We start from the raw sequence: 27,868 nt of genomic DNA on the forward strand, positions 1-27,868 counted from the left end.
TACGGGTGTGAGTACACAACAAGAGCAAATTGCTGTAACTGTACATGACTCTATTTATTCAGATGGAGCTTTTCTTTTGTCAGTAAACAACAACTTTCAAGCAATTTCCACGGCGACCCAAAAAACTAATGTATTGGTATCAACTGCAGATGTCAGTAGACAAGAGCCAATTGCTGTAACTGTACACGACTCCGTTCATTCAGATGAACCTGTGCTTCTGTCATTAAACAGCAACTTTCAAACAATTTCCACAGCGACCCAAGAAACAAATGTACTGATATCAAACACGGATGTCAGTACACAAGAAGAGCAAATTGTCGAAACTGCACACGAATCTGTTCATTCAGATGTACCTTCGTCTGTTTTGTTTAACAGCAGCTTTCCAGCAATCTTCACGTCGACTGCAGACACACAAGGATCATTATTAACAGCAGATCAGACTATCTTTATCCAATCGGAAACAAGTATAGCTCCTTCATTTCATTCAACTCCCGAAACACGTACAAACATAGCTGTTGATAATTCAACAAATATTGAGGATAACGGAACCTTTGTCACCATGTTTCCATCGACCCAAGATACGACTGTGACGAATTCAGACGTGGAAATAAGAACTCGAATAACATATGAAGGTAATATTGGTAGATAATTATACATTAAGACAGGCCTATTCCAAATGCTTGAAATTGAGTGAAGCTTCGTAACTGCTTTGAATACCAGCGCAGAGCGTACATATAGATAAATGTATGAGATTCTCTTCTTTGATAAAATTGTCTTGATTATATTTACTGCCAATTATCTTACCCTGCAAAGGTATCAGTTGTTTATCGCCATATATACATATATTTATTTTCTGAACTTTAGAGTGTAAAGCATGCCCCTAAGTTCTCCCGCCTCTCCAAGACAACGCTGTCCTTCTCTTCCACGTTAACATTGATAACACTTACACTAAGTTGGTGTAAACACAACATATTTGGAAAGGCATTTTAATTAAAGTACAGCAATAAATTCCCATTTTTCAGATTTTTGCACCGTTCCATCTCTGACAAACGCATACCTAAACGAGGGACTACTTCTTTTAAGCAGTGCCATGGACTCGAGCAGTGCAGGGAATCTTGCACCATTAAATACTTCATCGACTAATGTGCTATCAATTTCTACGACGAGGAACAGCGACCTCGCCCAGATTTCTTCCATCACGTCAACACTGTACTTCAATGCCACTACACATGAGCCAGAGACATTTGATGGGGCACCATCCGCGATTTCAACAATTTCCGGCATGCCAGAGGCAACTAATATTTCATCATATAGTGATCAACCACTGGAATCACAATTCACTTTTGAGAGCAATGTTTATTCTTCATTCATCCAATCTTCGATTTCTACGACAATTCTCGGCCTTACTGAGCTTACTTCCCCACTCAGTGAAACTCTGTTGCCACTTTCAATCGATTGGATTTCAAGCGAAACCACAGATGATACGATGTCACTCAATACGGCTGTTATACCATTTTCTATCAATTTTACTGAAAGCCGTGCAGTTCTTGAAACTGTGTCGGCCAATGGGAGTATATTCCGATTTTCTACTGCAACAAGCTCAAGTGATTCAACTTTAGGTATTATATCACCAAGTGGCATCACTTCAATTTTTTCTTCCGAAACAAAGTACAGTGACAGTGCACTAGAAACTATTCTAGTCAATGAAACTGTATCAACCACTCCAAATATAAGTGCAAGTTACTTCACTTTGACACTAAATGACACTGTTGTTTCTTCTGTTCCCGACTCAATTGCAATCGAAAATGAGACGGTACATTCCTCATCGTATGCCAATTCAGGCTCTCTTGATGTAGGAGCAGATGCTGTCAGACAGACACTTGACCGAACCGACCTTTTAGGAGAAAACACTTTAGAGACTGGTCTGAGTGGTTTGGAGGTTTCCACACATAGCCAGCTCCAAGAGAGCTCCTTTCAAAACATGCTATTTACACTGGAACCTTCTACAACAGACATAATCATTTCGGAAAGTGGAAACAGTACATTGGGGACTAATCACTATTCTACTTTTCAAATGTCAATGAATACCAGCAATTCAAGTATTGCAACTATATTCTCTGACAATAATAGGACCGCTTTTAATGATATGGGAAACGCTAGTGGCGTTACTAATTTTCACAACACCATTAGTTCAACTGATATTTTGTTTGATGGAAATGCCACTCCCAATAATTTAATGGCGACTGCACATGGTAAGTACGAAGCGCTACTGAAAGGATATAATTCATAAAAATAATATGTAGTAGGCTTATCCCATACAGAAATCTAGACCAGAACTGTTTTTTTTTAAGTGCAAACTACGCCTTTGTAAAATATTATTTATTCTCAGTTTTTAAGTGGATTATACAGGCTGTCTTGATGGTATACTATATAGTTTTTATAACAATTATTTAAGTAGTTTTGTGGAATTCCTACTGTAGAAATAATTACGAGCGCAGTGTAAATCGAAAAACTCTATGGATATTATTGAAAGTTCAACGGGACTCCAAACATTCGATCCGGTTATATTTTGCAGATTGGAGTATACTAAGCATTGGTATGTCTGTCACGTACCAATGTTCCAATGGCTATACTATGGCTGGCGGGGAAAACAGCAGAGTTTTGGGATGTTCGGGAGTCGGGTCTAATTATGTCGTGTGGGACGGCGACTTTAGTCCATGTTTAAGTACGTACATGTATGTCTTGGCTTTCTAAATAACTACCCAGCAGACAAACGACATTGATTCACCGTTGAATCAACGTTAATTTTGGTGGATCAACGTTGAATCAACGTAGAATCAATGTCGTTTGCCTGCTGGGTATATGCTTGTAGCATCATTTTTTGCGCATTTTACACTGTCAGGTTTGTTAAGTTCTTAACTGATTAGCCATTCCTAGCAGATGCTAGCATTTTTGTCTGCCAATGAACTGTTGGGAAACTTCCTACTAAAGCACAAAGATGGCAGTGTGGTAAGTTTGTCTAAATAACGAATAAGCAATATGCGCGCCACAGTGGGCTCAAATGATTTACTATTTGTTGTGCAATGTTAACAGGTGAGTGTTTCTACTTATCAGATTTAGGTATGCAGGCATACCTTCATCGAGAATGATGAACAAGTATTCAAGACTAAGGCTCTATTCCCATAATTTTTAGATCGATCTATCCCCGCGGGGAGTCTCACTAGATTACTTTCAGATAATCCGACTTAAATGTCCGTCCCGCCTACTACAAGCTGTAAGGGGGTAATTAACTTTCGTGTCCGCCCGGCTGATAGCTATTTAGCGTGAACCCCCAGGGAGTTAGGTCGATCTAAAGTAGGTCGATCTAATCTATGGAAATGGGGTGTAAGGCAAATTTAGGATAAAGTAGGCTAATTTTTTCTTCAAGCAACTGTTTAATATTGAAATTGCTTACCTCCAACATTTCGATATCTGTCGGGTTACTTTCTTCAGAAATGAGGCTATCCAGGTAACAAAGCAAATTAAATGATACAATGTTCACTAAATATAATTTCATAAATACGGAATTGAGAAAGGTTTCCACACTTTGGCCTGTTCTTGGCATGAAATCACATAGAGATTGAGGCTTCCATACCAACGTTCCCTATCCAAGGTACAGGTTACCTCGTAACTGTAAATAAATGATGTATTACAGACACCACAGCAAAAAAAAAAAAAAAAAAAAAATCACCTCTACATTATCCATTAACTGTGCACGACACAGGCATATTATCTAGGAGTGAGTTTCCAGTGACTTCTGAAAGGCAGGCTTTGTATTGTTTTCTAGGGAATGTTAACTGCACTTTGGAATATCGTCCTTACATGAGGATGACCCCTGACTCGGGAGTTGTGGCCGTCGGTAACACGGTGGAGTACACGTGCGACCCGCCGTATGTCCTAGACAATGGGGATATCACTGGCACTAATGAATGTACTATGTACAATGAAACGCATGGGACTTGGAACACGACACAGCCAAGTTGTGAAAGTAAGTTTTTGTATTGTATGGGATTTATTTAATGCATCCTTGAGTGGATACGTTTGGGATATAAACCATGCATTTGTATACATGTATTTCGTCTCATCCATTTAAGACTTTCTTAGAAATTTTCTGACCCCATCAGAAATATGAGTCCTATAGCACACTTGAAATAATTAAAATAACCTGTTTGTGTCATCTCTAGTTTTTTTTTTAGCTTGATGTTTATTTAACGAGAGATTTTTTTTTGTTCATTTATCAGAACTGCTAACCAACTTCGTTTTCTTCATTTTTGTCTTTCTTTCCCACAACGATTTGGTAGTTTATTCATTCGATCACTTACTGATTTTTAATTAATGAGTATTCTTTTAATGAATTAATTAATTCATTCATTCATTCATTCATTCGTTAACGTATCATTTTCTAATTTTAGTTGCTGAATGCCCGGTAATAGACCATGGACGATCAAATCGTAATACCACAAACACTTCCCTTGGAACGACTGTAAAAATAACATGCAAGAAGGGATACGTATTCAGTAACTACCTCGAAGAGGTTATTATTCGCTGCGAATTTATAAATGGTACAGGAGCAGTATGGAGTGAAGCTCTGCCTAGGTGCAGGGAAAGTAAGGAAAATTAAGAGATTGTCATTTATTTTAGTATATTAATGTTACAGATTCGTTGCGTTGCAATTTACTGTCACTTTCGAAAAACGATCAGGGAGGAATTTAGTTGATCTCTTGGAAGTAACTTTTAGCTGATGATACACTACGTTTTGCAGTGTTTGAATTATAATTATAAAGGCGTAGGAATATGTCGCGCCCGCTTTGCAATGGTTTGCAGATTCAGTAATTAATTATGAATAATACAGATATTTATTATCATTCAGATGTGACGTACGGTCTGGATCCGGGTCCTTCACACGGCCGCCTACTGGTTTACCTAGATAACAGTTGGGGAGCCGTGAGTAGAATGTATTTGAACAGTGATAAACATTTACGGTCCAAAATCGCAAGCGCCACCTGTCGCTCGCTCGGCTTCATCGGCGGAGAGTACTATAGCGGGTACAATGATATCTCTGTAGGCTCACCGCCGTCTTTTTGTTGGCTGACAAACCCGATTTGTGAAGGAGACGAGGCCACGTTTGAAGACTGCAGAAACTGGGGATTTACAAATAGACAATGTGATGTCTCACATCACCTATACGTGACGTGCTTTGATAGGTCACGGGGTAGGTAACCTTTACCATAGATAAGCCTTTCCAGTCTATATTTTTAGAAGGTATTTTCATTTGAAAATTTACAAAAAAGTTATTACATTAAGTATTCTGTAATGGCTAGTGTTTGAGAGACAAAAATACGAATGTAAGCATGTCGTTAAATTTATGCCGTTTTTAACACAACCGGCTTTTTCACTTTTACTTTTGTTAGATTTATAGCCATAAATATTTCAAAGACCACTAGGTATGTAACAGGTCTGTAGCCAGCATATTTATTTTATCTGTGGTCCCTTTGTTTCCCTTTGAGTCAACCCAGATCAAAAGGGCGGTTCTTTCGAAACCTCCTCCCCCCTCCCCCTCCCCTTGGCCACGGGCCTGTGTAGTTGAGCTATATTTCAAAGATTCAACGGCAAATGCTATATATTCAATTGTTTTACGTAAGTCATGCTCTCACATATTCTCAGTAAAATTGCCAATGAAGTATTAAGCGTAACAAGGTTTACGGCATGTTTCAGTGATGATAAGCTACGGTAGCTACGGCTATGTACACGCCGTGTCGTCCACATGGGAGTGGCAGACGGTTTGTGACAGCACCTGGACAGATGCAGAAGCCGGGGTTCTCTGTCGCCAGAAAGGTTTTTCCGCCGGTGAAGCTTACTGTTGTTCTGCCCTTGGCTACCACGGAGATAGCATCTCACGTTGGCCACATTCGGATGAAGACATGGCATTTCAATGTGGGGGCAACGAAACGAACCTTGCCAACTGTAATGTTACAACCGGAGACACTTGCCGTTATTCCTTCGATACGGCGGGAGTTCTGTGCTACGATAACAACACCATCGTAAACAATGCAATCGCAGGTTACTACACTTTTCATCAATGCGAATATGTTCTTTTTTATTACGGGTTGCTTTCCTGGTTTGTTCCACGAATCCGACAAATTTCGCAATGCCAAAACACTTTTTTATTTATTTTCCCCAGACATAATTTATTTGAAACACTTATAGCTTCTTCCTTAACTGTAAGCTGATTCACTACTAGATTAACATTTTTATCTGGCATCGTATATGTACCTAGGTGAAAATGATTATGCACAGAAAACCTTCTATAAACCGTTTATATTTTAAAAACATTATGGATTCAAGAAACACTTCTTTTATATTTTTATAAGACCAATGACAGACAATTCCTTTATTTTTAACTGCAGGCCACCTCACAATAGAGTTAATGAATGATTACGGTTTTGATGGAGCAGGAGATGTCATATTCGACTACGGCGGAATAGCCGGCACAGTCTGCGATACAGATTGGACGATAGAGGACGCCACAGTGGCTTGCAAAATGAAAGGCAAGTTGCAATAACACTCCTTACCTTGCACCTTTGATTAAAGGTTCTGTATACGGGTTACGCTGGGCAGATCTAGTTTTCCCCGAGAAAAGTAGTTTTTGTGCTCACGAATCAGTGCCCGACCCAACTGCACTTGGATACGATGTTTGGTACCATATCTAACTGAATAACGTAGTTCTAAATGAGCTATTTAGAGAGACATAAAAAAAATAATGGAAAAAAAAACACGACATCAGTGCTTTTAAATGAGACGTTGTTTCGTTTTTAAGATCTGGCTTGGGAAAGAGGAGACGCCTTGCAAGTTCTGTCTGTGACCAAGAGTCATTCAAAGTTTTTCTATGTTAATTTGACAACGATCTTTAATGCGGAAGACTATAAAACACTGTCCAGACAACATACAAATGAGCATATTGCTATTATTTCATCATTTCCTGTGCGTTCATACTAGCTAAAACAACTTTTTTTCTCTTCGTTCAGGCTACATTGGAGGAGGCATTCCGATATGTTATTCTGGGTTTGAAAACATTTTGCCTGATTTTGGCTTGACTGAGGTAAACTGTACAGGGAATGAGCTAACACTATTGGAATGCTCTGGTCTGAAATGGACTGGTAGAGGATCTACGTACCGAACATGTTCGTCGTCTGAAATCGCAGGAGTTGTCTGTTACAACAGCACAAATGCAACTAGTCACGGTAAATTTATCTGTTTGTGCATAAATTTATTTAATCTGGTTTTATCAGTCTCACAAATGTCAAAATGTTGAAAAAGTTAAGACGATTGATTTTTACTAAAAGAACTTTGTGAAGCATATGCATAGGCTAACTTTCTCTTTTAAGAGAGAATTTATGTGATTACGAGAGTTATTGACCGTGGAAAGGCTCTTGCAGTCGTCATTGAATATAAACGGAGCTGCATGTATGTATATTAACATTTCAGGGGCTGAATACAGATTACAAACAATGGAGTGGATAGATGGCGCACATTCTGAAGTATTTGGAGGGTCAGACGGCGTGGTTCAGGTCAAATACCATGGTGTATGGGGGACCGTAGGCAGAACAGGGTGGTCAGACGCAGCAGCAGCCGTGGTGTGCTCACGCCTCGGCTACAGAACCGGTATTGGGTTCCCAAGACCTGTGTACAGAAGCTGGAAATCTTGGGATCCATCGTTAGTACAGTGGTACGAAGGGGTGCAGTGTGACGGAAATGAGACCTCTCTCGAGGCATGCGCACACTCGGGTACCTGTCATTATGCAAATCATTTGTGGGACGTGTCAGTCAGTTGCTTCGATACTTGGGAAGGTGAGTTAGTTTTAATGGAAGTTTATTTGCATCGCTTCTGACCATTTTCTACGATTTAGCATGTATGTGATATGAAAAATGGAAAATCTTTGGATATATAACACACTACTGGCAAAGTACTAAATTACATATGACCATATAATCATATAGGCCTATATACAATTTATTTTATACTTATTATTTTATAGGTCTTACCGTAAGATTCGCGGCAGTGTTCTCTTTCTTTTCGAATAGTTTGGGGACTTTAGTAGTAGAGCACCAGGGTTCGAATGGATTCGTATGCACGGATGGGTTTGACGATACGGAGGCCAGTATAATTTGCAGAGCTAATGGGTATAAATCGGGAAGATCTGTTTATCATCATTCTAACATAGATTACCTTCGAGGCCCAGCGTGGATATCCCAACTTAACTGCAGTGGCAGCGAGAGCTCTCTAACAGACTGCCCATATGTTGTCAATGATGAGAACTGTTACTCGGGTTCTTGGTTGAGAAGAGCGGCTGTTTTGTGTTTAGAGACAATAGGTTTGTAGTGGTAACTGTAGCGTACTGGTATTGATTATTCAAAAGAAAAACTAAAGTAAACTTGTTTAACGTATATGTATGCTTCCCTGGGACTAATTAGGTCATCACTTACATTTCTGGTAAAATAAGGTTTATTTCACACAGTGTAATTCAATGAATTAACTAATGATTTTCATACCGTGGAGGGCGTGTGCGTCATCTTTTCGTTTCGCCATATTTTGCTGTATGAAAATTGAGAAAGATGGTGTTAGATCTTGTGTCCGTGCAGTACGATTTGTATCTGACTTTTCAGATCCGCAAGATAGCATCCACTATCGACTGGAAGAAGGCACCATGTTCAGCGGCAAAGTTATGGTCGGCGTGAACGGCCTTTGGAAACCAATATCAGAGAGATATTTTGCGACAACAGAGAGCACAGTATTTTGTAGACAGATGGGCTTTGATTACGGTGTTAGATATACCTACGGCGACGCAGGGTGTATAGATTCCAATTCACGTTGGGACATGTGGTTAACCGTAGGTGTAACGTTGTTTTTTTATAACTGTCTCCACATAAATAAATAAATAAATAAATAAATAAATAAAAAAGTAAAGAAAAGAAAAGAAAATAGCAGGACCCAACATTTAAAATACTTTCAAATTGATCCGCTGTTTGGACAGTTTTAATGTACATTTTTTTTTGGGGGGGGGGGGGGGGCGAGGTAGCAACTTCAAAAACTTTCTTTTTTAATTTCAAAAGTAAACAGTTTTTATTGAGAAAAATGCGTGTAATTTTACACTAACAATTTATACCCTACTTTGTTAGATTCATAACTCCTTTCAGGTCGATGAATGCAATCCAGATTATCATACCACTCTAGAAGAGTGCACGATAGAGGGAAGATACTGGCAAGGGTCTATACGATGTCGCCCCCCACGAGTCCTGTGCTACTTCGAAGCTGGCGACGGTACGTTTATACACATATATAGTTATTTATAATACTACAGGAATAGAGAGACATTTTTGCTCTATTTAATAATTGCTTGAAAACTTTTGTGGCAAAGAGAGCCACCGGGATACTCGACACAGGGAAAGTAAGGATAATTATGCGGTAAGGCTAATAAATTATGATAACGTAATGAAAATTAACTGAAAAGAAAGATATGGTTTCTGAAATATGAAAGACGAGAGTTTTCACTCTCTTCCCTGTTTTGCAGATATAAAGGTTGAATATAAAAGTACCTAATTTCAGCAATGTTTATCTTTTTTCAATTTGATATAAAGGGTTCATAAGTTGATGGTAACTAACTAAGCTTGCATGAAATTTCTTGAGTGCGAACGGGTTTTGTAAATATTTTCTAATTGAAGCGTAAAAACCAAGCGCGAAAACGAGGATTACCGCTGTATCAACACGATATCTACGGATTTACCACCGTCCTCCGCTCACCCCCCCCCCCCCCTCCCCCAGTCCTACACTTTTCCCCACAAACCACCGGTAAATACCACAACACCACCGATGTATTTTGTCCCTCCCCACATACGTGCAGTTTTCCTGACCTCGCTATGGATGAGCCACGGTGTCTATTCATCAGAGCCCTGTTATTGATATGTACCGAGTGAGAAGAGTACACACGTGTCACTAATAAGTGATCAGATTATCTACTTGTTACTTTGATATATTTACGTCTTACCATGCATGTGATATATTTCTTTATTTTAAAGTGTGCACGGGTGGTGCATCTCACCCTGATGTGATAGAACACAAGTGGGGCCAAATTCGAAGTCCGCGGAGACCCGCAGTAACCAATTCTGATTACGATGTGCAATGCTGGTGGCTGCTACAAGTTCCACGTCAGTATGTTTTGAATGTGGAAATCTTTGTCAAGGTAGGGATGTAGTTTATTTATATTTTGTAACAGTTACTAAGTGCTCGCATGACGTCTCACAGGTTTGATCTCACACTTTATTAAAACGTTTATCCTGTGGAAATTCACGTATTGCAAAACAAGTCAGTTTTACTGAGAAGAAATTGAATAATATAGAAGCAAATGCTCAAGGGGTTAGTACCTGAGCAGTTGCAGCTAATAATGATGAACAACCCCCCCCACACACACACACACTCAAAGACACACACATTCGACAATGAGTGTTGAGCGCATAATAACAGATTATTCACTGTTTTAGATGGACGCTACCAACCTGACTCTGTACGACGGCTCCAGTGTCAACTCCAATGTATTATTGTTCCTGTGCGGCAGTGGAGAAAGTGAGCAATCACTGCAAACGACTGGACATCAGCTACTTATTCACTACGACCAGGCTTCCTACACGGACTACTTTATATTGGGATATGAAGCTGGTAAGATCAATGAAATACTTGAAGTTTTACTTATATAAAGTCACAGTTTGTAAATCTTGACCCTTCCCTTCTGCATAAAGGTTTCCCAGTCTTAAATGAATGTATCTGAGAAATATTGAAGGAAAAAGAATGGTCCTTTTGAATGGTATTTGTTTGTTAGTGTGATTGCGTTTTTTTCTGTACTTGTCATTGTTACATTCCTTTCAGTTTGTAATAGCATTCACGGAGTGCCCGCATGGCGTAATACAGCCAACGTCACGTCCTTGTATGGTAAGAACGTCACCTTGTTATTTACCGGGAGCGATTGGAATGCAACCTGTGAAAATTTTTCATCCGAGTGCCTCAGTGGTATACAAGCCTGTCAACTGTCATGTGACGCGAATGCGTACTGCTGGACATTATACTATGATATACATAATGGCAGCTGCTACAATGGGGTTCGCTCGTACCAAAACGGCAAGACAGTAGATCTCACAGATGTTCACCTTTTGCAATATGAAATTGATTGTACAGGTAAGAAACTGAAAAAGCACGATGAAAATATAGATGAGGCAGTCTTCGATAATGCTTCTAATTAAATATAAAACGTAAATGCCATTCACTTTTAGGCTGTGTCAAGACTTTTGTAACGAATATTGAATATTAGGTTACCATTGCGTGGATCCTAGTTTGTATCATACTTAATATTTCAGTCAATGGTTCGTGGTCTGCCTGGTCGTCATGGTCACATATGCCAGTCACGTGCGGGTCAGGGGTCATCAGCAGGACTAGAACATGCACAGATCCAAGTCCACATTTCGGAGGGTCAGACTGCGAAGGCAATTCCACAGAGGAGACTTTGGCTTACTCACAAAATTGCCCAGTCCCATGCCCTGCGCCAAATAGCACGAACGATTCTTTTCTTATCCCAATTTCAAATAGATCATATTATCTTTGGAATGAGCAACTTGATGTTTTCTGTGTGCCTGGGTATTCATCTTTGAGTGGCCAAACCGAATACACCATTACGTGTGGATACAACGGTACCTGGGACATGGAAAATGTAACATGTGTTTTAAAAAGTAGTTTAGTTGACTCAGAAACGGTTAACTACAACCATTCTGAGACGAGCATGGTAGTAACGTCGGTGTCACTGACTGGAATGGAATATACTGATAGTGCAACAACTATCTCGTATTCATCTTTGGTAGACTCGGTGCTGTTTAATGTGTCACAGGAGTATTCGCAATCAGCGGAACAAACCCTGTTATTCCCATCAGCGTCGGTCTTAATCCCAAGCAATGAAAATAATGCAACAGACCTATCTGAAGTGATATCGACTATATCTTTTGATGGCACGTCCCCACCATCAAGTGACTTAGAGACAGACTTCATTTCAACGTCGATTGATTCTATTTTTATTTCAAATTTATCCACATCTTTGGATACGCTTCAACCAGAAGAAGTGTCTGACATGGCGAGTACATATGTACAAAGCAGTCAGTCTAATAACTCCAGTGTGAGTGAGGCATTACATATAACTCGAGGACAATTCTCAGACTTGATGAATATGGCGTCATCAGAGAGCATATCGCCCCCCACAGCTTTGACTACGTTTCCAAGCCTTTTTCGTCCTACACAAGAGGAAACAGTGACGAATATTCCAAGTGTGTCTTCTTCAGTAAGCGAGTCTTATTCTCCCACAATATTTGCGGCTGTCCATGATTTCTCTTCATCTATAGAAAGTTTCAGTTATTTCTCCACAGACATTGGTTTTGTGTCGCCAGACATTAGTTTTGTGTCGCCACCAACAAGTGGATTTTTCTCTGACGTTTCAAGCGTGGCGTCTTCAGGAAGCGTGTCTGATATGCCGTCAATGTCTTCTTACCCCAAGCTTTTTTCTTCTTTGCTAGGAAGTGCTGCTTTATTGTCGTCATCGGAAAACGTGTCCAGTCTTTCTTCAACGTCTTTGTTAGATAGTATCAGTTCCTATACTGTAAGTGACGTATCTGTATCGCCATCAACAATGGAAAGCACCATGAGTGCTTCAAGTATTTCATCATCGGAAAACGTTTCCAGTCTTTCTCCAATGTCCTTGTTAGAAAGTATCATTTCTTATACTCTAGGTTATGTATCTGTATCGCCATCAACAAGAGAAAGCATCATCAGTGCTTCAAGTATTTCATCATCGGGAGACGTCTCCGAACTCTCTCCAGTGTCTTTGTTAGAAAGTATCAGTTCTTATACTCTAAGTTTTGTATCTGTAACGCCATCAACAAGAGAAAGCACAATTAGCGCTTCAAGTATTTCATGGTGGCAAAGCGTGTCTGATCTTTCCCCGATATATGATTTTCTTCATTTTTCCTTTACTCCAGAAAGCTCTGATTCTTACACTTCAAGTATTTTAAATATGCCTTCGCCGACAAGCCAAATCTCTGACCTCTCCATGTTTTCATCAGCATCAGAGATCGTGTCTGATGTTTCCAGAACGTCCGATTTTCTTCAGGTCTTCCCTTTTTCGTTGGAAAGGTCCATTAACACTTACACATCGGCTGTGCTAAATGATCCACTGTCGACAAGATACAGCACCTATAAAGTTTCAGGCATGCCATCTCAGAGTGTGTCCGACATTTCCACAATATCTGCATCGTTTCCAGTATTAGTTTCTTCATTTGAAATTCCCGGCACTTACACTTCAAGTATGGTCAATAGATCACCATCTACAAGAGAACCTTTCTCGAACATGACACATTTTTCCACAGTTGAAAGTCTTTCCGATTTTCAAAGTGTTTCTTTTCATCCGATGCTGGTGTCTTCAGTTCTCGAAATTACGAGATCTTCACGAGACCAGTCTCTTTTTGTTACCATGCCTTCGTCAGCATCACTCTCCTCTATGCCAGTTACTTCAACACCTCTAAACGAATTATTTTCTACGCAAGAAGAATTACATTCATCGCATGTGTCTATTTCTACCGGAGACGCGCCAACAAAAACGAGTTCAGAGTCACCAACACTGAGTGGGGGCATTTCTTATACTAATACTGTTTCTAAAACGTCAGTGGCAACAGAAATGCCCATTTTAATCACAGAATCGTCAATAATGCCAAGTTTGTCTTTAGCTACAAAGGCATCGGAAATATCGTCTGTCAATACACCCTACTTGCTTTCCCTGCAAATCTCAGAGGAAACGACAGTCTCTGCAATGCTCATATCTGAAATTACAACAGGCACCTATTCTAGTTCATTGGATACTATCACCGCATCGGCTCACATAAAGAACACGGGGACTAAAACTGTTTCTGCAACGTCAATGACACCAGTGATGACAATTTCTAACAGAGATTCGCCCTCAATGCCAAGTTTAGCTTCATTTTCTCCAACCCGAGAAGCACCAACAACAGAGCCTTTGGTGATCACATCTGCCAATACAGCCATTTCATCAACAACAGAACCAAACTTCTCCTCTTTGCAAACCTCAACGAAAAGTTTGGCGTTATCTACATTTTCTTCCACGCAAGAAGCACCAGCAACAGATAGCCCAGAGATGACACCTGTCGGTATAGCCATTTCCCCAACAATAGAACCAAATTTGTCCTCTTTGCAAACATCATTGAAAACGACGGTCACTGCAAATACCACACCTGACATCATGACAGATACCGAATCTAGTTCTTTGAAAACTACCACAGCTTCGACTCGTATAAAAAACACGAGGACTAAAACTGTCCTTAAAACATCAGTGGGAGCAGTCACGTCAACTTCAAACATAGATTCGTCAGTATTGTCAAGTTTGTCGTTAGCCTCCTATTCTTCAGCCCGAGAAGCACTAGCAACAGACACCCCGGAGATGACGTCTGTCAGTAGGTCTATATCCGTTTCCCAATCAACAGAACCGGTCGTGTCCTCTTTGCAAACCTCAACGAAAATGACGGTTACTGCAACACTTATATCTGATATCGTAACAGCCACCGCATCTAGTTCTTTGGAAACTACTACAGCTTCGACTCATGTAAAAAATACAAGGACTAAAACTCAGTCAGTGACACCAATGATGTTCATTTCAAAGAGAGCTTCGTCAACAATGTCAAGTTTGGCCTTATCTTCATTTCCTTCCACACAAGAAGCACCATCAACAGAAACCCCGAAGATGACGGCTGTCAGTACAGCCATTTCCCCATCAACACAACCGAACTTGTCCACTGCAACAACCACATCTGACATCATGACAGGCACACAGTTCAGTACTTTGGAAACTTCTACATCATCTTCTCATGTAAAGAACACGATAACAAATCCTACTACAACAGGAACTATAATTACTTCCACGAATTCTGCTTCCTCTAAACGCCCAACAACAACAACAACAACAACAACAACAACGGTGACAAAAAGCACGACAAGAGAACCCTTGAGAGGTATGTAATCCTTACAAAACTGTAACAGAACATTTGTTGTAGAAGTAAGAACTAAAATGGTAGACTTTTCCGTCATTTTATGTTTATTTTCTGATATCCAGAAGAACAGAGTAATGTTTTATCCCAGTCATATGTTTTAAGCATTTGCATATCTCTAGGGTTATTCTGTGTGTTGAGGTTTATTTCTATAAATGATATAAAGGATATCATTCATATTATCTAAAGAAAAAAAAAACTTTATTGATAATTGTATAAACGGATCGATGGGTTGGCACTATTGTCATTGGACAGTCCTTTTTGCCTATGTAGTCTGCTTAATGTATTTATATATGCAGAGGGGTGCAGTCGTTATCTTTCATTAGTCATTTTCATGTGATATTTCTTCACTTAAATTCTCGTGTTACAGGGTGTTCAAAGGCGGATATATCGGTAACAAATGCCGAACCAGACATCAATATGGCCGTGGTCCCAGCGGGTACCTTAGTACAATTCTCGTGTGTTACCGGTCACATTTTTCAGTCTGGGTCAACTAGAAAGAATGTCTGGTGTTTCAACACTGAGTGGCAGACACCGTCCGTTACATGTGTCCCTATATCGTGTGGGTCCATTTCTAAGGAAAACGCCGTCTTGTCACCAAACAGAACCGAATACGTGTATGGAGATGAGATTGAAGTCACTTGCGTAGTTGGGTATTCTTATCCAAACGGTAGCAAGAAAGCTGCAATCAACTGCACTGAAAGTGGTGATTTTAGCTACAGCACACTACATGAATGTGAAGGTAAATATGTGTGCGCGTTTTCTTGTACGCATACGCTTGCGCACTCTTGTTTATTTTCGTAGATTCAAAGTTTACTAAAAAGAGAAGCTGAACTATCACAGCGTGACACACGAACGCACACATCTTATTTCTTTAGTACAAAGTTATCAGTTACTTTTTAATTAATAAAAAAAACATGAGAGAAAGACTGATGGTAGGGTACGCTTATTAACGTTGCGTTTATTTCAAATTATTTTATTATTGTTGTTGTAGTTGTTCGATGTCCGTCACCGCCAAATGTCACTTTGACTGTCAACAATGCCAGCACAACGGGACCTATGCCCTATGGTACTGTCGTAGCCTACAACTGCACTGAGAACAGAACCTATGCAGATGGGAGTGAATCTAGGTCGATGTTTTGTGCAGACAACGGAAAGTGGAGCAAAGTTATTTCAGGTTGTTTAGGTAAGTAAATGAGAAAAGATCTGTTTCGCTTTTTACACAGAGTGATAGTAAGAGGGGCGATTTATTGATGAAAAAAATGACCGAATCATATTTTTAACATAACTGAGACATTTAATAATATAAAATTTATTTTTGCAGAACAAGCTGTAGTGGCACCAGTGCCCCGGAAGCGGAAACACAATCCAGAACCTAAGGAAGCTACTGGTGCAATTGGCATTGGAGCAGTGGGCCTGAGCGTTGTGTGCGGGCTACTGGGTTGTATTTTGGCCCTGGATATCAGCACCCTTGGGAAGCACCTTAGGCTTATGAAAAGAAATTTAGGGTTTAGAATCCAGAGGAAAAAAGCTCACAGGCAGCCCATGGAACTGATTTAATATTTCGTTGTAAATCACTGGAAAATAAGATGGGTTGTAGAAAGATGTTAACGGACTTTGATAAAGTGTTTTGAAGGTGATTATTAAGGAGAACTAATTCCATAGAAATGTCCAGTATATCGTGGAATTTATTTATTTGGCGAGAATGAGGAGAACACTCATTTCTCGCCGTATATATCAAAAGAAAAGGAATATTTTTCTATGTATATTTGCCTCTCTTTGCCATGTACTCAGTACTTTGAGACGTTATTACAGTATATGCTTTTTGACAGAACATTTCTTATTGGTTGTGCAAACCTTGATAATATAATGTTTTTGTTGATCGTGGCGTATGACCAATTTCCTGATACTTGTTACAATGCGTTCTAAATGGGCAACTGTTCTTACAAGTGTTACGTTGTTGTTTTATAGAACCAATATCTAAATCCGGTGTAACGAGATTGAGGGTCCGTGTAACAGAAAGTCCGTCCTCTATTTAGTTAAAATGGTAAAGGTTAGCCTGACCTAAGTAGGTAAAAATTTAGGGCAAGGCCTACCTGTACAATTGAAAGGGAAGCGGACTCTATCATGGGGGACTCTGTCACGTTACACCGGTATATAACGTTGCTTTCATCCGTTAAGCTTTTGTATCGATTCTAAGATTCTGAATCATTGCCAGGAATTTGATTTTTTACAAGAATATATATATTTATATAAAATAGTGAAAAAAACATTCAACTTATCAAAACAATATTGAAAAAATTGTCAGTATCTCGTAGAATTCATCTTTGGTAAATTAACAATTTATAATGGATATTCACTAAATTTTAAAAGAAAGAATGGAAGATAAATAAATTGAAAGATTGTTGATCTCAAATCCATGTTGTTTGACAAAGCGGTATACAAAAGCGACTTTTATACAATGTCTGCTCTTTTAAATTGTTCTTTGCGTTTCTCAAATCATTGTTTGCAAGCGGCCAGTTACAATCCCATTAGGTACTGCCGGTGTTTTTGGTTTTATGACCAGTTTTCGTCTCAGTGCCGTGTGCAGTAACATGTCTGCTATTTCAAAAAGTGTCAAAAAGCTGGCCCCAACAAATAATCCAAGGGATCCACCAATGTCACCTTAAAATGAAAATAACAAAATGATAAACAAGTTTGATAAAAAAACTTTGATTGGTCAAAAGATAACTAGCACGTAAAGTAAAGCTCTAAGTCTTCATGAACAACCTACACTTTTAGACCTTTACACTAGAAATAATAAGTTATCTTACGAACATTCTTTTTCATTTTCTGAACATGTGAACTTTATCATCATGCTGCATAGAAAATAAGCAAAAGAATAAGTCGTACTACTAATTGTTTAATGTTTTCATTGACTAAAGGCAAATGCTTTTTACGTAAAAATCATATCCGAGGTATCTGGCTTTAATATCAACACGTACTCCATAGCTTGTTTATGTCATATGCCTTTTGTTGTTCGATCTCTTCAATCTGGAGTTCTTTGAGGAAAACATCAAACTGCAAGAAGTTTTCCCTGGAAATCGATGTATTAAAAGCGTTTTATTGTAGGTTAACATAATATGGTGACAATTACTTAAACGGTAATTTGACAATTTGAAAATTAATATTGTTACGTGTACGATAGAAATACGTCTTCTTATATTATTTTACAAAATCTTTGCTCATAAAAATGAGTTCCAATCTGTGAAATACTAACTAAAATGGTTCAGACCTGAAGAAAGCTGCATCTATCCCATTCCCCTTGAGATATTCTTCAAGTTGATTCTTCAATACAACAAAAGCGTCCAGAAACTGTTTATCTGTAGTTCCCATAACGCCAGACAAATCCGACTGGCTTTGCAGGTTCTTAAATATTCTGTTCAGTCTGCTACATGTTTCGTTTAAACTTATATCTGAAAAGTCTCCGTTTAAACGGCTCAGAAGGACGGAATGATTTCGCGACAGAGCGTTGACGCGTTCTGGAGAAGTGTTGAGAAGATGTGCTATATGCTCAAGAATTTTTCGTTTCTCGCTGCTGGTAACATTGTGACTACTAACCAACATTACGTCACTGTTAAGTTTCTGGTAGAACTTCTTCAATGACCCTTCTTCCAGCATCGTTTTCCAAACGGCAATGTAATTTTTTCTAAAAACTTCTAAGCTGTCTGTTATGTCACGTGACCTGGAGTGCAGTCCATTCAAAGCTTTTCTTAATTCCTGGAAACTGGTAACATGTGACTCATTTAAAAATGTACTGGCTAAATTCGTCTTGGTAAGCGACTTGTTGGAAATATAGTCTTTTGCATATCTCACCAGAGAATATACGTCTGCCCAGCTAACCAGTGCCTTCGATTCAAGACTATTATTCACAATTTTTAAAAGGAAATACAATGAGTCACGAACTTTGATTAAATTTGTGACACTGTTATTAAACCTTTCGCGTTTTTCGTTCACAATGTCTTCCGACCTTTTAACAAGTCTATCATGTAGAAGATATTTGCGGTAGTTAAATGCTCTTGCATTTCTTGCAATCTGAACTTTGCATTCCTCGAATCTGGTCCTATTAAAATACCTGTTATCCAGTACATTTTTCGACAAATTTCTTAGAGCAATGATGCTGTCAATATAACTTTGTGTAGCAGACGATAGATACATCAAGTATTCCTGTTTATAAGGATGGTATTGAAGCATTTCGGGGTTGTTGAAAGTGTCATCGTAACGCTCGTCTGGCAAAGTCACAATATAATTTACAATTGGTGTTCCATTAGTGTAACTGGCGTGTACTGCAGTTATATTATCTAAGGCCCTTAGTGCCAAATATTGTTTTTTTAGGAGATCCATGTCTATAATTTCGAACAAAACGGTTCGTAAACAGCATTTTTCCTGCTCCGGGGTTGCTGTAGTTGACCTGATGGCTGAATCTTCGAAAGCGCCCAATGTTTCCTGATATCCTGACGTCACGTGACTAAAAGTCCGTTCTTCCATTACCTCCCAACCTCGCACAAACCCGTTATGAATAGAATACCAAAGTTTATGTAATGCGACATCTTGAAAGTTGACGCGCGGAGCAATGGTGGCTAGCAGTTGACCTATCTCATGGCGCAAATGTTGTAAAATCTTGGACATTTGTTCCAACATTGTCTGTATCGCATCTGCTGCTCCGCTTACTTTTAAAATGGTTTCACTGTCCGCCCTAAAAGTATTCTGGTTCTTTTTTTGAAATATGTCACGCGCGGCTATATAGCGACGTTGTAGTTTTGTCACCTCTCTGTCGTTCAGTAAAGTTTCCACTTGGAAATTCGAAATGGATGCGTATGATACAGATGGGTCATAGATGTGCTCGTCACATGGGACAGGGCAAGGGGATTCCATTGTGTCGCGGCGGTAGGTTTCTGAAGTGAAATGGACAGATAAATATATGATTGTTGAACAATATGTGATTAAATGGAACATACACAAATGAATTTATAAATTTAGACAGATACTGTAGAAACTGGAGATATGTAGATCTATAAGCATATGCGGCAATGAAACTCTATTTCCGTTAAAAAGGGAGTAATCAACATTGCCTTTGGTCAGAAAATTGACCTCGTCCAACTAGATGCAATGTGGCTGTCAGAGATATAGCGAAGAATGACACAGCTAAATTTAATGAGTCGGAAAATCCGCACACAATCAGGTTTTAATCATCCACGGTTCCGGTCCCCATCAGTTACGTACCTAGTAACGGCACGACACAAGAGATGTACTGGGTTAAGTTGCATATCGGGAGTTTTACTGAAAAAGACAGACAATCAATTAGGCCACTTAGTAATGTACGTGCAATACCGCTAAGGTATGACAGACAGACGATCGATCTTGTGTGTGCATGTGCTAATATTGAAATTGGTGCTACTCGGATTCAGAGAATTACAGCGGCAAACGACTGGTAAACACTACCTGGCGGTGAGAACTCCATAGATATGTCAATACAACCACATACGTCCGTCATAGCGCGGAGTTTGCGGTCGACAGAACACGTGTGACTTGTATAATGGTCAAAATAATTCAGCGGTATGCTGTCGTCACACTGCCCATAAGGAGGTGGAAGGTTTTTGACCTGCAATCAAGATATAAGAGAATTCAAAACTTTGATAATGGTGGCAGTCGGTTGAAACTAATGAAACAAACTGCAATCTGTCCATTCATCAGATGTTCATTAATGCCATCGGAATCACTTTGTTATGCGGGCAGTAAAAATTTTCGTAGGTGCACCGCTTCATCCTATTTCAGCACTCATTTTGCACTGGGAAGGGTTGAAATTACTATAAGCCCCCTTTATTTGGGACATATAAAATAGGAATCACTAGAGTATTTGTCTTTTAACCGTTACCTTAAGCATAAACAAGCCTAAAAATGCATGCGAACCGGGAGGTATGGCCAGACCCAAGTCTTTAACCAGTGGTACGTCAGAGCTGTCGTGGAGTAGTATTTTGACACCGGCAGCATCAGTTGGCCCGGACATATATTCATACTGTTCCACGTTCAGTGTTAAACGTAACCCGTGCTCGGCTCCTGAATGTGGTAAATAAGATGTAAATCAACCCAAAATTTACAATTTATTTTAAAGAGGCAATCGCAGAAACCTACTTTAATTTCAGTTGCAGACCTGATGTACATTCACTATTTCTCACTTTCTTTTAGCATTTCGGCAGAAGTAAGGATTTATAAAATGTGATGGTGAAATTGGGCATTTAAACTTCTCATAAACTTAACTGATGACTCTCTAAGATTATCTGTACTTTACCTGTCTGCGTGACAATCCTTGGGTGCAAATCTGCATTAAACGTAAAGCAAACGCCTTGGTCAGTGAATGTTTTAGTTAACGAACCCTCAGCACAATCTTTGCCACCCCAACGACAACTAAAGAGAAAAAATAAAGTGTACAGTCAATTATAAAATGTAACTGTTTATCCATGCTATTTTAATGATGGTACATGCATGGTATCTCTTAAGCAGACGTTAAATCATTTTATTAGAAGAAGAAATATGATCAGGTATCATCATTACACTCTAGATCAAAAAGACGCGTCTGTTAAAACACTGGTCACTGCTTGTATTTCAAACATATTATATATGGACGTGTCCGTGCGCTCTTTAGAATATTTAAAAAAAAATCTCTGAGAACTGATGTGAAATAAAGTTAATAATATTCACGTGATATTAAAGCTGGCAGATATTGTACGTGCTACATGTAAAGGAAGGTGCCCCAGAACCTGTACCTGACAATCATGTCTTCCTCCTCGTGTCCTGTTCTCTTCAGAAGGTCCATAAAGGAGTGGGACCCCAAGACAGCCAAAGACTTCTTTCTTTCATCGTCACTGGCACCGTACATATCAAAAAGCGCCTCGTACCAACCATTTTTGGCAGCACGCGACGCTCTGAAATTAGTAACAGACGTAGGCCTATATTAGACAAATGCGTATAGCAGGGGGTTTGGGGTTTTGTTATGTTATAAAAAAGCGCACCATGCTTATGGAATTGCATCCAAATGAAACTTAATAAGTATTTGCGATACTTTGCAATTTTCTTGTAAAAAGATAGTATACTTTTCGCCGGTATGATTAACTGCTAGGAATTATCATTATTAATTTAACTGCACTGTAGATAATTTTCTAAACCCACGTTTGTCAGTAAAAAGTACAGACTGTACAAAGAAGGGCACGCTAAATTGCGTACAGGGCCAGCGCAAACTATGAGCTCAGCTTTAAACTCATAGTTTGCGCTGGCTCTGTACGCTGAATTACCGGCCGTTTCCTACTTTAACGTTCAATTTTCGCCCCTCGTTCCCTAGTGTTTAAGTAGGAAACCGGCCACTAATTCAGCTTGGATTACAGTATGCGCATGGCTCAACCATATTTTTCTACCTGAAAGCGTTCTGGTTACAGAATGTGACCGCGGGAAAGGTCACATTGCTGACGTAATTAATTTTTACGTTGACCGCCACGGGACAGGACAGGAAGAGAAGAAGACTCATCACCACTTGGTAAATGAATAAGCTGAATCCTCCAAGGACGAGACCTATCCAAATAATCCTGGAACATCAATAACAGTCCATCAGTTCAGATACGTTCTTGTGTCATTCACACTCATTTCAATATGTGCTCCATCGTCACGTACTATAAATGTATCAAATGTAGGGTGGAAATGAGTCTAAATAGTTTTCTGCTTCGTTTATGGGTTAAGTTATCGAAGCACAGTGTAACAGGGAAAGTGTTTCCTTTTTCTCGGTTCCTTGTGGATTACCTCAAACAGGGTAAATGGAAAAGACTGTGTCGGTAGATTTTAAAAAATCATAAAAATAAACAAGCAGATAAAATGGTGAGGCTGTCCCCGGAAGTAGATACGTTGCGCAATAACGTTGCAATAAACTTGGTATTGTCGCGCTCATGGAAAGGAGACTTCGGTGCCCTATTTTTGTAACGAACATGGAGACTAAGGCGTGGTAGGCCTATACCGGTGTGGCGTGTACCGCTCGGGGCGTGAATCATCCGTTCTGCTCATGCGCACAAAGCGCAGGCAAATCTGAGAGACTTCCGGCGTGTACAGTCCGTCTCTATAGAGTCATCAATACATTCTTAGCCTTTAATGAACATGCGCTGTTGAGAACATACTGCAAATTCAAACATAATCTTTAGAAATATTCATATCTTAAAGATGTTCACCTCTACAGGGATTTCCCTCAGGTGGCCATATCAACACACTAGCCTAGTAAAATCAATATTAAAATAGTAGCCAGCAGCTGAATAACGACGGCCCGTCCACGGTAGGTTCATCCATGCGTCGAGCTGTAATTTGACGCTGATTCTCTATCAAAATTATCAATTAACACATGAATTTAATCCCCATCATAGTAAATGTATAATGTGGTAGGAAATGAACTAGCCGAATATAACAGTACAGGTAAATAACAACGGATCATTCACAGAACGGCTCATACACGCGTCTGCTGCGTGTACAATCGGTCAGGACGGATGGTTCACGCAGAACGGACCGTACACGTGACACCGGAAAAGAGACGGGGAGGGGTTAAGTTGATCATCAACCTGCACCGCACCAAATTTAATTTTCATTAAACTTAACGGTTTCATTTCCGATTTTATATCTTTAATTAACTCACAGCGCAGATATTAGGCCTTGGTTTTTATCGGATATTAATAAATGAACGACTCTTCCTGAAATGAGATAATAAGCACACTGGCCGTTTCACTGTGGAAATACGTCATTCCCCTGTTACAGATTAAATTGTTATTGAATGTAGAATCTCATTGTCGAATTGTTATCCGTGAGTAGTTTGTCATGGAATGGAAAGGTCGCGCGGGACACCATTAGTCTGATGGACTGCTAGAGTCAATAAATTGTTTTCAATGTTTTATTCCTTTTTAGCTTGATTTTGGTTTGTTTGCACAGCTATGATTTATTACAGGGCTAAAGGTTGATTCACTACGCAAAAGTGGATCTGAATAATTGATGTATCAGGTCAATATTTGCTAAACAAAATGATACTAATTTTTCATTTTTACAACAAAAATGAAATACGGTTTATAGGCTTAGTACCTGATCGCGCTCTATTGTTGTCTGCGCTGTTCTACGCCAACTCCCTAAGGTTATTTTGTGAAAAACATGGGGACAAATCTAGTTCACAGTGTCCCCGGGGAATGCATTGAAACATGATATGAGGGCGGCTGTCCTTCAGACATAGTCTCCATTTAAGGACAGAGCCCAGCACCACGGCATCGGAAAGGGAGCAGCAAAATGTACATGTGGCGACATTTTAAGATTCTGGGTAGTGGGTCAAATATTTTGCATTTAACCAAAGAATTTTTATAGTTTAGTAGCATCAAAAGCATGAATATAAAATCTAAGAAACTGATAAATCAAAATTTAAGATTTCACACATAAAGAAGAGGTTGATGAATATTAAATTCAAATACGCTTGATGATTTAATTTGATTGAATGGAACTGCGAAATTGACATTGGGATTAACTAACAATGAAAACATTACTATAACCGTAATTTTTTTTCTTTGGAGAAAGTCATGAAAATGATGAGGGAAAATGTAAAATAAATAAGAAGGGTTTTACGTATCTGCGAGCTGTCGTCCCCGTGCTTGCATAACATGTTGAAATGAGCACGCGCTTCAATAATACATGTATCTTTAAAGGAGAAAAATTACACAAAAAGCCCTATATGCACAACTCCCTTTTTACGGATGCGTTATTGGTTATAATCTGTTTTTGTGCGTGTCGACCGACAATTAGTTATTGAGTCATTCGTTTTAACGTAACGGAAGGCTATTATTAAGGGAAATAACTTTTAAAATACCGTAAGTACTGTTTGTACCGGGGGTACGTAAAAGCTCACTGCACATATTAATTTTAAAAAAGGCTAAACTGATTGGAGCTTTTTTTAATTAGAAATATAATTTATTTTTGACATTTGAGAAACTAACGCTGATGACATCACTATAACCAAATAACTGACTTGATATCGTTTTAATTGATTATATATTGATGAAGTGCTCAATCGAAAAACATTCCAACTGTGCTGGTGTACCTATGCCTTACACCATTTGCGACATATTGTTTATCAAGAAAAGGGCACGGGTTTACCCTGGACTGGGTAAGACAGTGTGGCCACAGATTTATTGGGACCGAAGCAAAGCAAATTCGAAGTTTACCGAAAAAATGATTGATATTTTTTAAGTTTCCACAATAATAAGTATATTTCAAGTGAGCAATTGTTAAAATTTTGATATTTATGTATGCCAGGTGTTTACGTCCATGCACGTACATAACAATGAAATAAGTGTGAGATACTTGCATTTCCTGTATACCTTTTGGGGGTGTTGGGTGGGGTTATGGTGTTTAAGAATAAACAAACAAGCTGTCATTTTCTATGCTGTCTAACTCAACATGCAGTTATTAAGACTGAGATTTAGCTACGGTTTAGTCAATTAAGTCTGTAGAAATTAACGCGACTGTGTTAAACATGAGTACACTTAAAATTATCGATTAGTTAACAAATGCTTTAAACCGCTTAGGCAAGACTCCCCCTTGCTGTACGCGGCCTCGAGAGAACAATTGCAGATTTTGAGGAAAAATCGAAACTTGAGACAAAAGGGATGAGTTTTGATCTTAATTTGTGCGTTGCAGTAAAACTGTGCTCTTTGTATGATTTGTGAGTATGATCAAACACGTCTTTAACTAACATTTGAACGTTAACGAAATAACAAAGGACTTTTCTTTTTTTCTCTCTAGCCGAATCAGTGTATTGTAAATTTTGAATACACCATGCAACATCATACATGTACGAATTATTTCAAAGCGTGCTCATCCTGGTAAAAGATCCATCCTTCATACAAACTACACAGGTGCTATTCCGACGTATTTTCCTGTTACACTGTATGTGGGAGCAGTTGGTACAGGTAGGCTACATGTACCGTGCAACCATCGTCAAACCGCATTGGAACGCCAACTCGCAATCATGCAATTAAAACAGTACTTATGATCATCTAGACCTTAGAAACATCGAATTGAGTTTTCAAGAAGAAGGCCAGGTATACTTGGGGATATATTGACTCCGAAACGAACTTTATTTTGAATAGAATTGCTCAGTCGATGTAAAAATCAATATAAAATTCGTACTAGGTAACATAAGAGTGTAATTTCACAGACCAGCTGGACTTGGTTTTAAACCAGTGCAATTTCATTGTTGATTAGTCTATTTCCCATCGTTTCGAAACAAGTGGTAACAAATGTAGCACAGGGGAGATAGATGCGTTTTCCATTTCCATGACATTTCTGATCCCATCTGACGTTTTCCTGGGCCTCGCAGTACATAGGTGGCGTCTATTTTTTGTTCCTCAAGCAAGGATTTAAAAGAAAAAGTGATTATCAATAGGCAATATCTGTATTAGATTTAATTTGCCGGAGGAAAACACTATGTAGAGTTGTGGTCTACAAGAAAAAGAGAACAAGGCAAAATATGTATTAGATTTAATTATTAGCGGTGACTGTCTAAGATTACGTCTTTGACAACAGCTATGCAGAAGTAAAGCATTATTTTTATAATGTTAAAACATGTAATAAAACAATGTTAAAACATTGACTAATGAAAACCATAAGAGAAGATAATTACACTATGTATACATATGTCATCAGTGTGCAGATGCAGCTTGAAATCTTGCGAAACGGAGGTGTACCACGGGGCCTATGCTAAACTGCGTTTTAATGCCAATGTTTTTTAAAACGAAACATTATTAATGGTAATAATACTAAAAACATTACCCGTTCTTTTCTATCTGTCCCCAACTCAAATTCTAAAAGCATATTTTAGGACATGATTTGAATCATGCCGTTAAATATATGGAGATTCACAGATTCAGCGGATAGACATATACAAACAGTTGTAAGTATAACCTATTCATGATAGTGCTCAAATATGCTCGAGTGACTAATTTCAATTAATGAAATTACATTTGAACTTCATTTCCCATTCGGAGAAAGTCGGTTTTACATGTATAGATTTTTTGTACACTAATGTTATCACCTTTACAGAGAGATATGAAGTATTTGCTGATTTATGTCCAAGAATCGAAAAATCATTTTAAAATAAAGTATAACCACGTTCGATTAAATTGAGTTTACTAATCTTCACCTTTCGCATAGTAGGTCACTCAGCAGAGACTGTCAATTACAGTGCAAAGAACGCTTATGCAACTAATGTAATAAGTTGTCGAAAAAAATTACCTTCTGGTTCGAAATGGCGTTTCGGCTGTAACTTGTTTTAATCCGTGGAGTGTTGTATTTTGACTAAACCGAAAGAGTTCTGAACGCCAAGTCATTGATTTATTCCGTTTTACCTTCGCAGGTTCTTCGCCCATGGTCACTGTGTTCGTGTCCGGAACGTCTAGTCAAATCTTGTCAGTTGTTTGGTATCAGAAATGAAACAATTAACGCTTGCCCTAGTTTACGATCCACAGGCCATTTATAACTATCCAGAAGTCAATTAATGCGAATGACGTGTCCTCACCGCAACGCTTTGCAACTGTATAATATGACGCTCGAAGTATCGACGTTTAATCTGATGTAAGTTGCTGGAGAG

At 38.9% G+C, this 27,868-nt stretch overlaps 3 protein-coding genes across 3 annotated transcripts; 2 read left to right on the forward strand and 1 right to left on the reverse strand.

Annotated features, from left to right (window-relative positions):
• LOC106176286 (uncharacterized) lies at positions 1 to 15,152 on the forward strand. The gene is made up of 16 exons (XM_087004382.1): positions 1 to 632; positions 1,023 to 2,252; positions 3,827 to 4,027; positions 4,452 to 4,646; positions 4,910 to 5,251; positions 5,755 to 6,099; positions 6,447 to 6,587; positions 7,065 to 7,280; positions 7,525 to 7,887; positions 8,076 to 8,411; positions 8,704 to 8,927; positions 9,235 to 9,358; positions 10,114 to 10,277; positions 10,576 to 10,750; positions 10,958 to 11,263; positions 11,443 to 15,152. The coding sequence occupies exons 1-16, from the start codon at positions 560 to 562 to the stop codon at positions 15,150 to 15,152; spliced, it is 8,145 nt and encodes a 2,714-aa protein (XP_086860508.1). The 5' UTR covers positions 1 to 559.
• LOC106176280 (complement C1s subcomponent) lies at positions 15,078 to 16,740 on the forward strand. The gene is made up of 3 exons (XM_087005621.1): positions 15,078 to 15,922; positions 16,175 to 16,366; positions 16,505 to 16,740. Exons 1-3 carry the CDS (start codon positions 15,601 to 15,603, stop codon positions 16,738 to 16,740), a joined length of 750 nt encoding a protein of 249 aa, XP_086861747.1. The 5' UTR covers positions 15,078 to 15,600.
• Positions 16,503 to 27,839, reverse strand: LOC106176287 (uncharacterized). Its single transcript, XM_087005620.1, has 10 exons — positions 27,514 to 27,839; positions 22,629 to 22,796; positions 21,984 to 22,142; positions 21,509 to 21,624; positions 21,095 to 21,276; positions 20,662 to 20,821; positions 20,443 to 20,499; positions 18,455 to 20,114; positions 18,165 to 18,256; positions 16,503 to 17,844 (listed from the first exon to the last, which is right to left on the reverse strand). Exons 1-10 carry the CDS (start codon positions 27,645 to 27,647, stop codon positions 17,675 to 17,677), a joined length of 2,898 nt encoding a protein of 965 aa, XP_086861746.1. The 5' UTR covers positions 27,648 to 27,839; the 3' UTR covers positions 16,503 to 17,674.
• Positions 27,840 to 27,868: the final 29 nt, after the last annotated feature.

Source organism: Lingula anatina, chromosome 2 (assembly GCF_051362555.1).
Source record: "Lingula anatina isolate TDL-2025a chromosome 2, LinAna3.0, whole genome shotgun sequence".
NCBI classification, from domain to species: domain Eukaryota; kingdom Metazoa; phylum Brachiopoda; class Lingulata; order Lingulida; family Lingulidae; genus Lingula; species Lingula anatina.

Coding starts and splice junctions, on each gene's coding strand:
- LOC106176287 (XM_087005620.1), bottom strand. CDS start 27,647: ATGGGCGAAGAACCTGCGAAGGTAAAACGGAATAAATCAATGACTTGG. Junction 22,797..27,513: donor ACGCCATTTCGAACCAGAAG/GTAATTTTTTTC, acceptor TTGATGTTCCAG/GATTATTTGGATAGGTCTCG. Junction 21,625..21,983: donor GAGGAAGACATGATTGTCAG/GTACAGGTTCTG, acceptor TTTTCTCTTTAG/TTGTCGTTGGGGTGGCAAAG.
- LOC106176286 (XM_087004382.1), top strand. CDS start 560: ATGTTTCCATCGACCCAAGATACGACTGTGACGAATTCAGACGTGGAA. Junction 8,928..9,234: donor GTTGGGACATGTGGTTAACC/GTAGGTGTAACG, acceptor AACTCCTTTCAG/GTCGATGAATGCAATCCAGA. Junction 10,751..10,957: donor TATATTGGGATATGAAGCTG/GTAAGATCAATG, acceptor CATTCCTTTCAG/TTTGTAATAGCATTCACGGA.
- LOC106176280 (XM_087005621.1), top strand. CDS start 15,601: ATGGCCGTGGTCCCAGCGGGTACCTTAGTACAATTCTCGTGTGTTACC. Junction 15,923..16,174: donor CACACTACATGAATGTGAAG/GTAAATATGTGT, acceptor TTGTTGTTGTAG/TTGTTCGATGTCCGTCACCG. Junction 16,367..16,504: donor AGTTATTTCAGGTTGTTTAG/GTAAGTAAATGA, acceptor TTATTTTTGCAG/AACAAGCTGTAGTGGCACCA.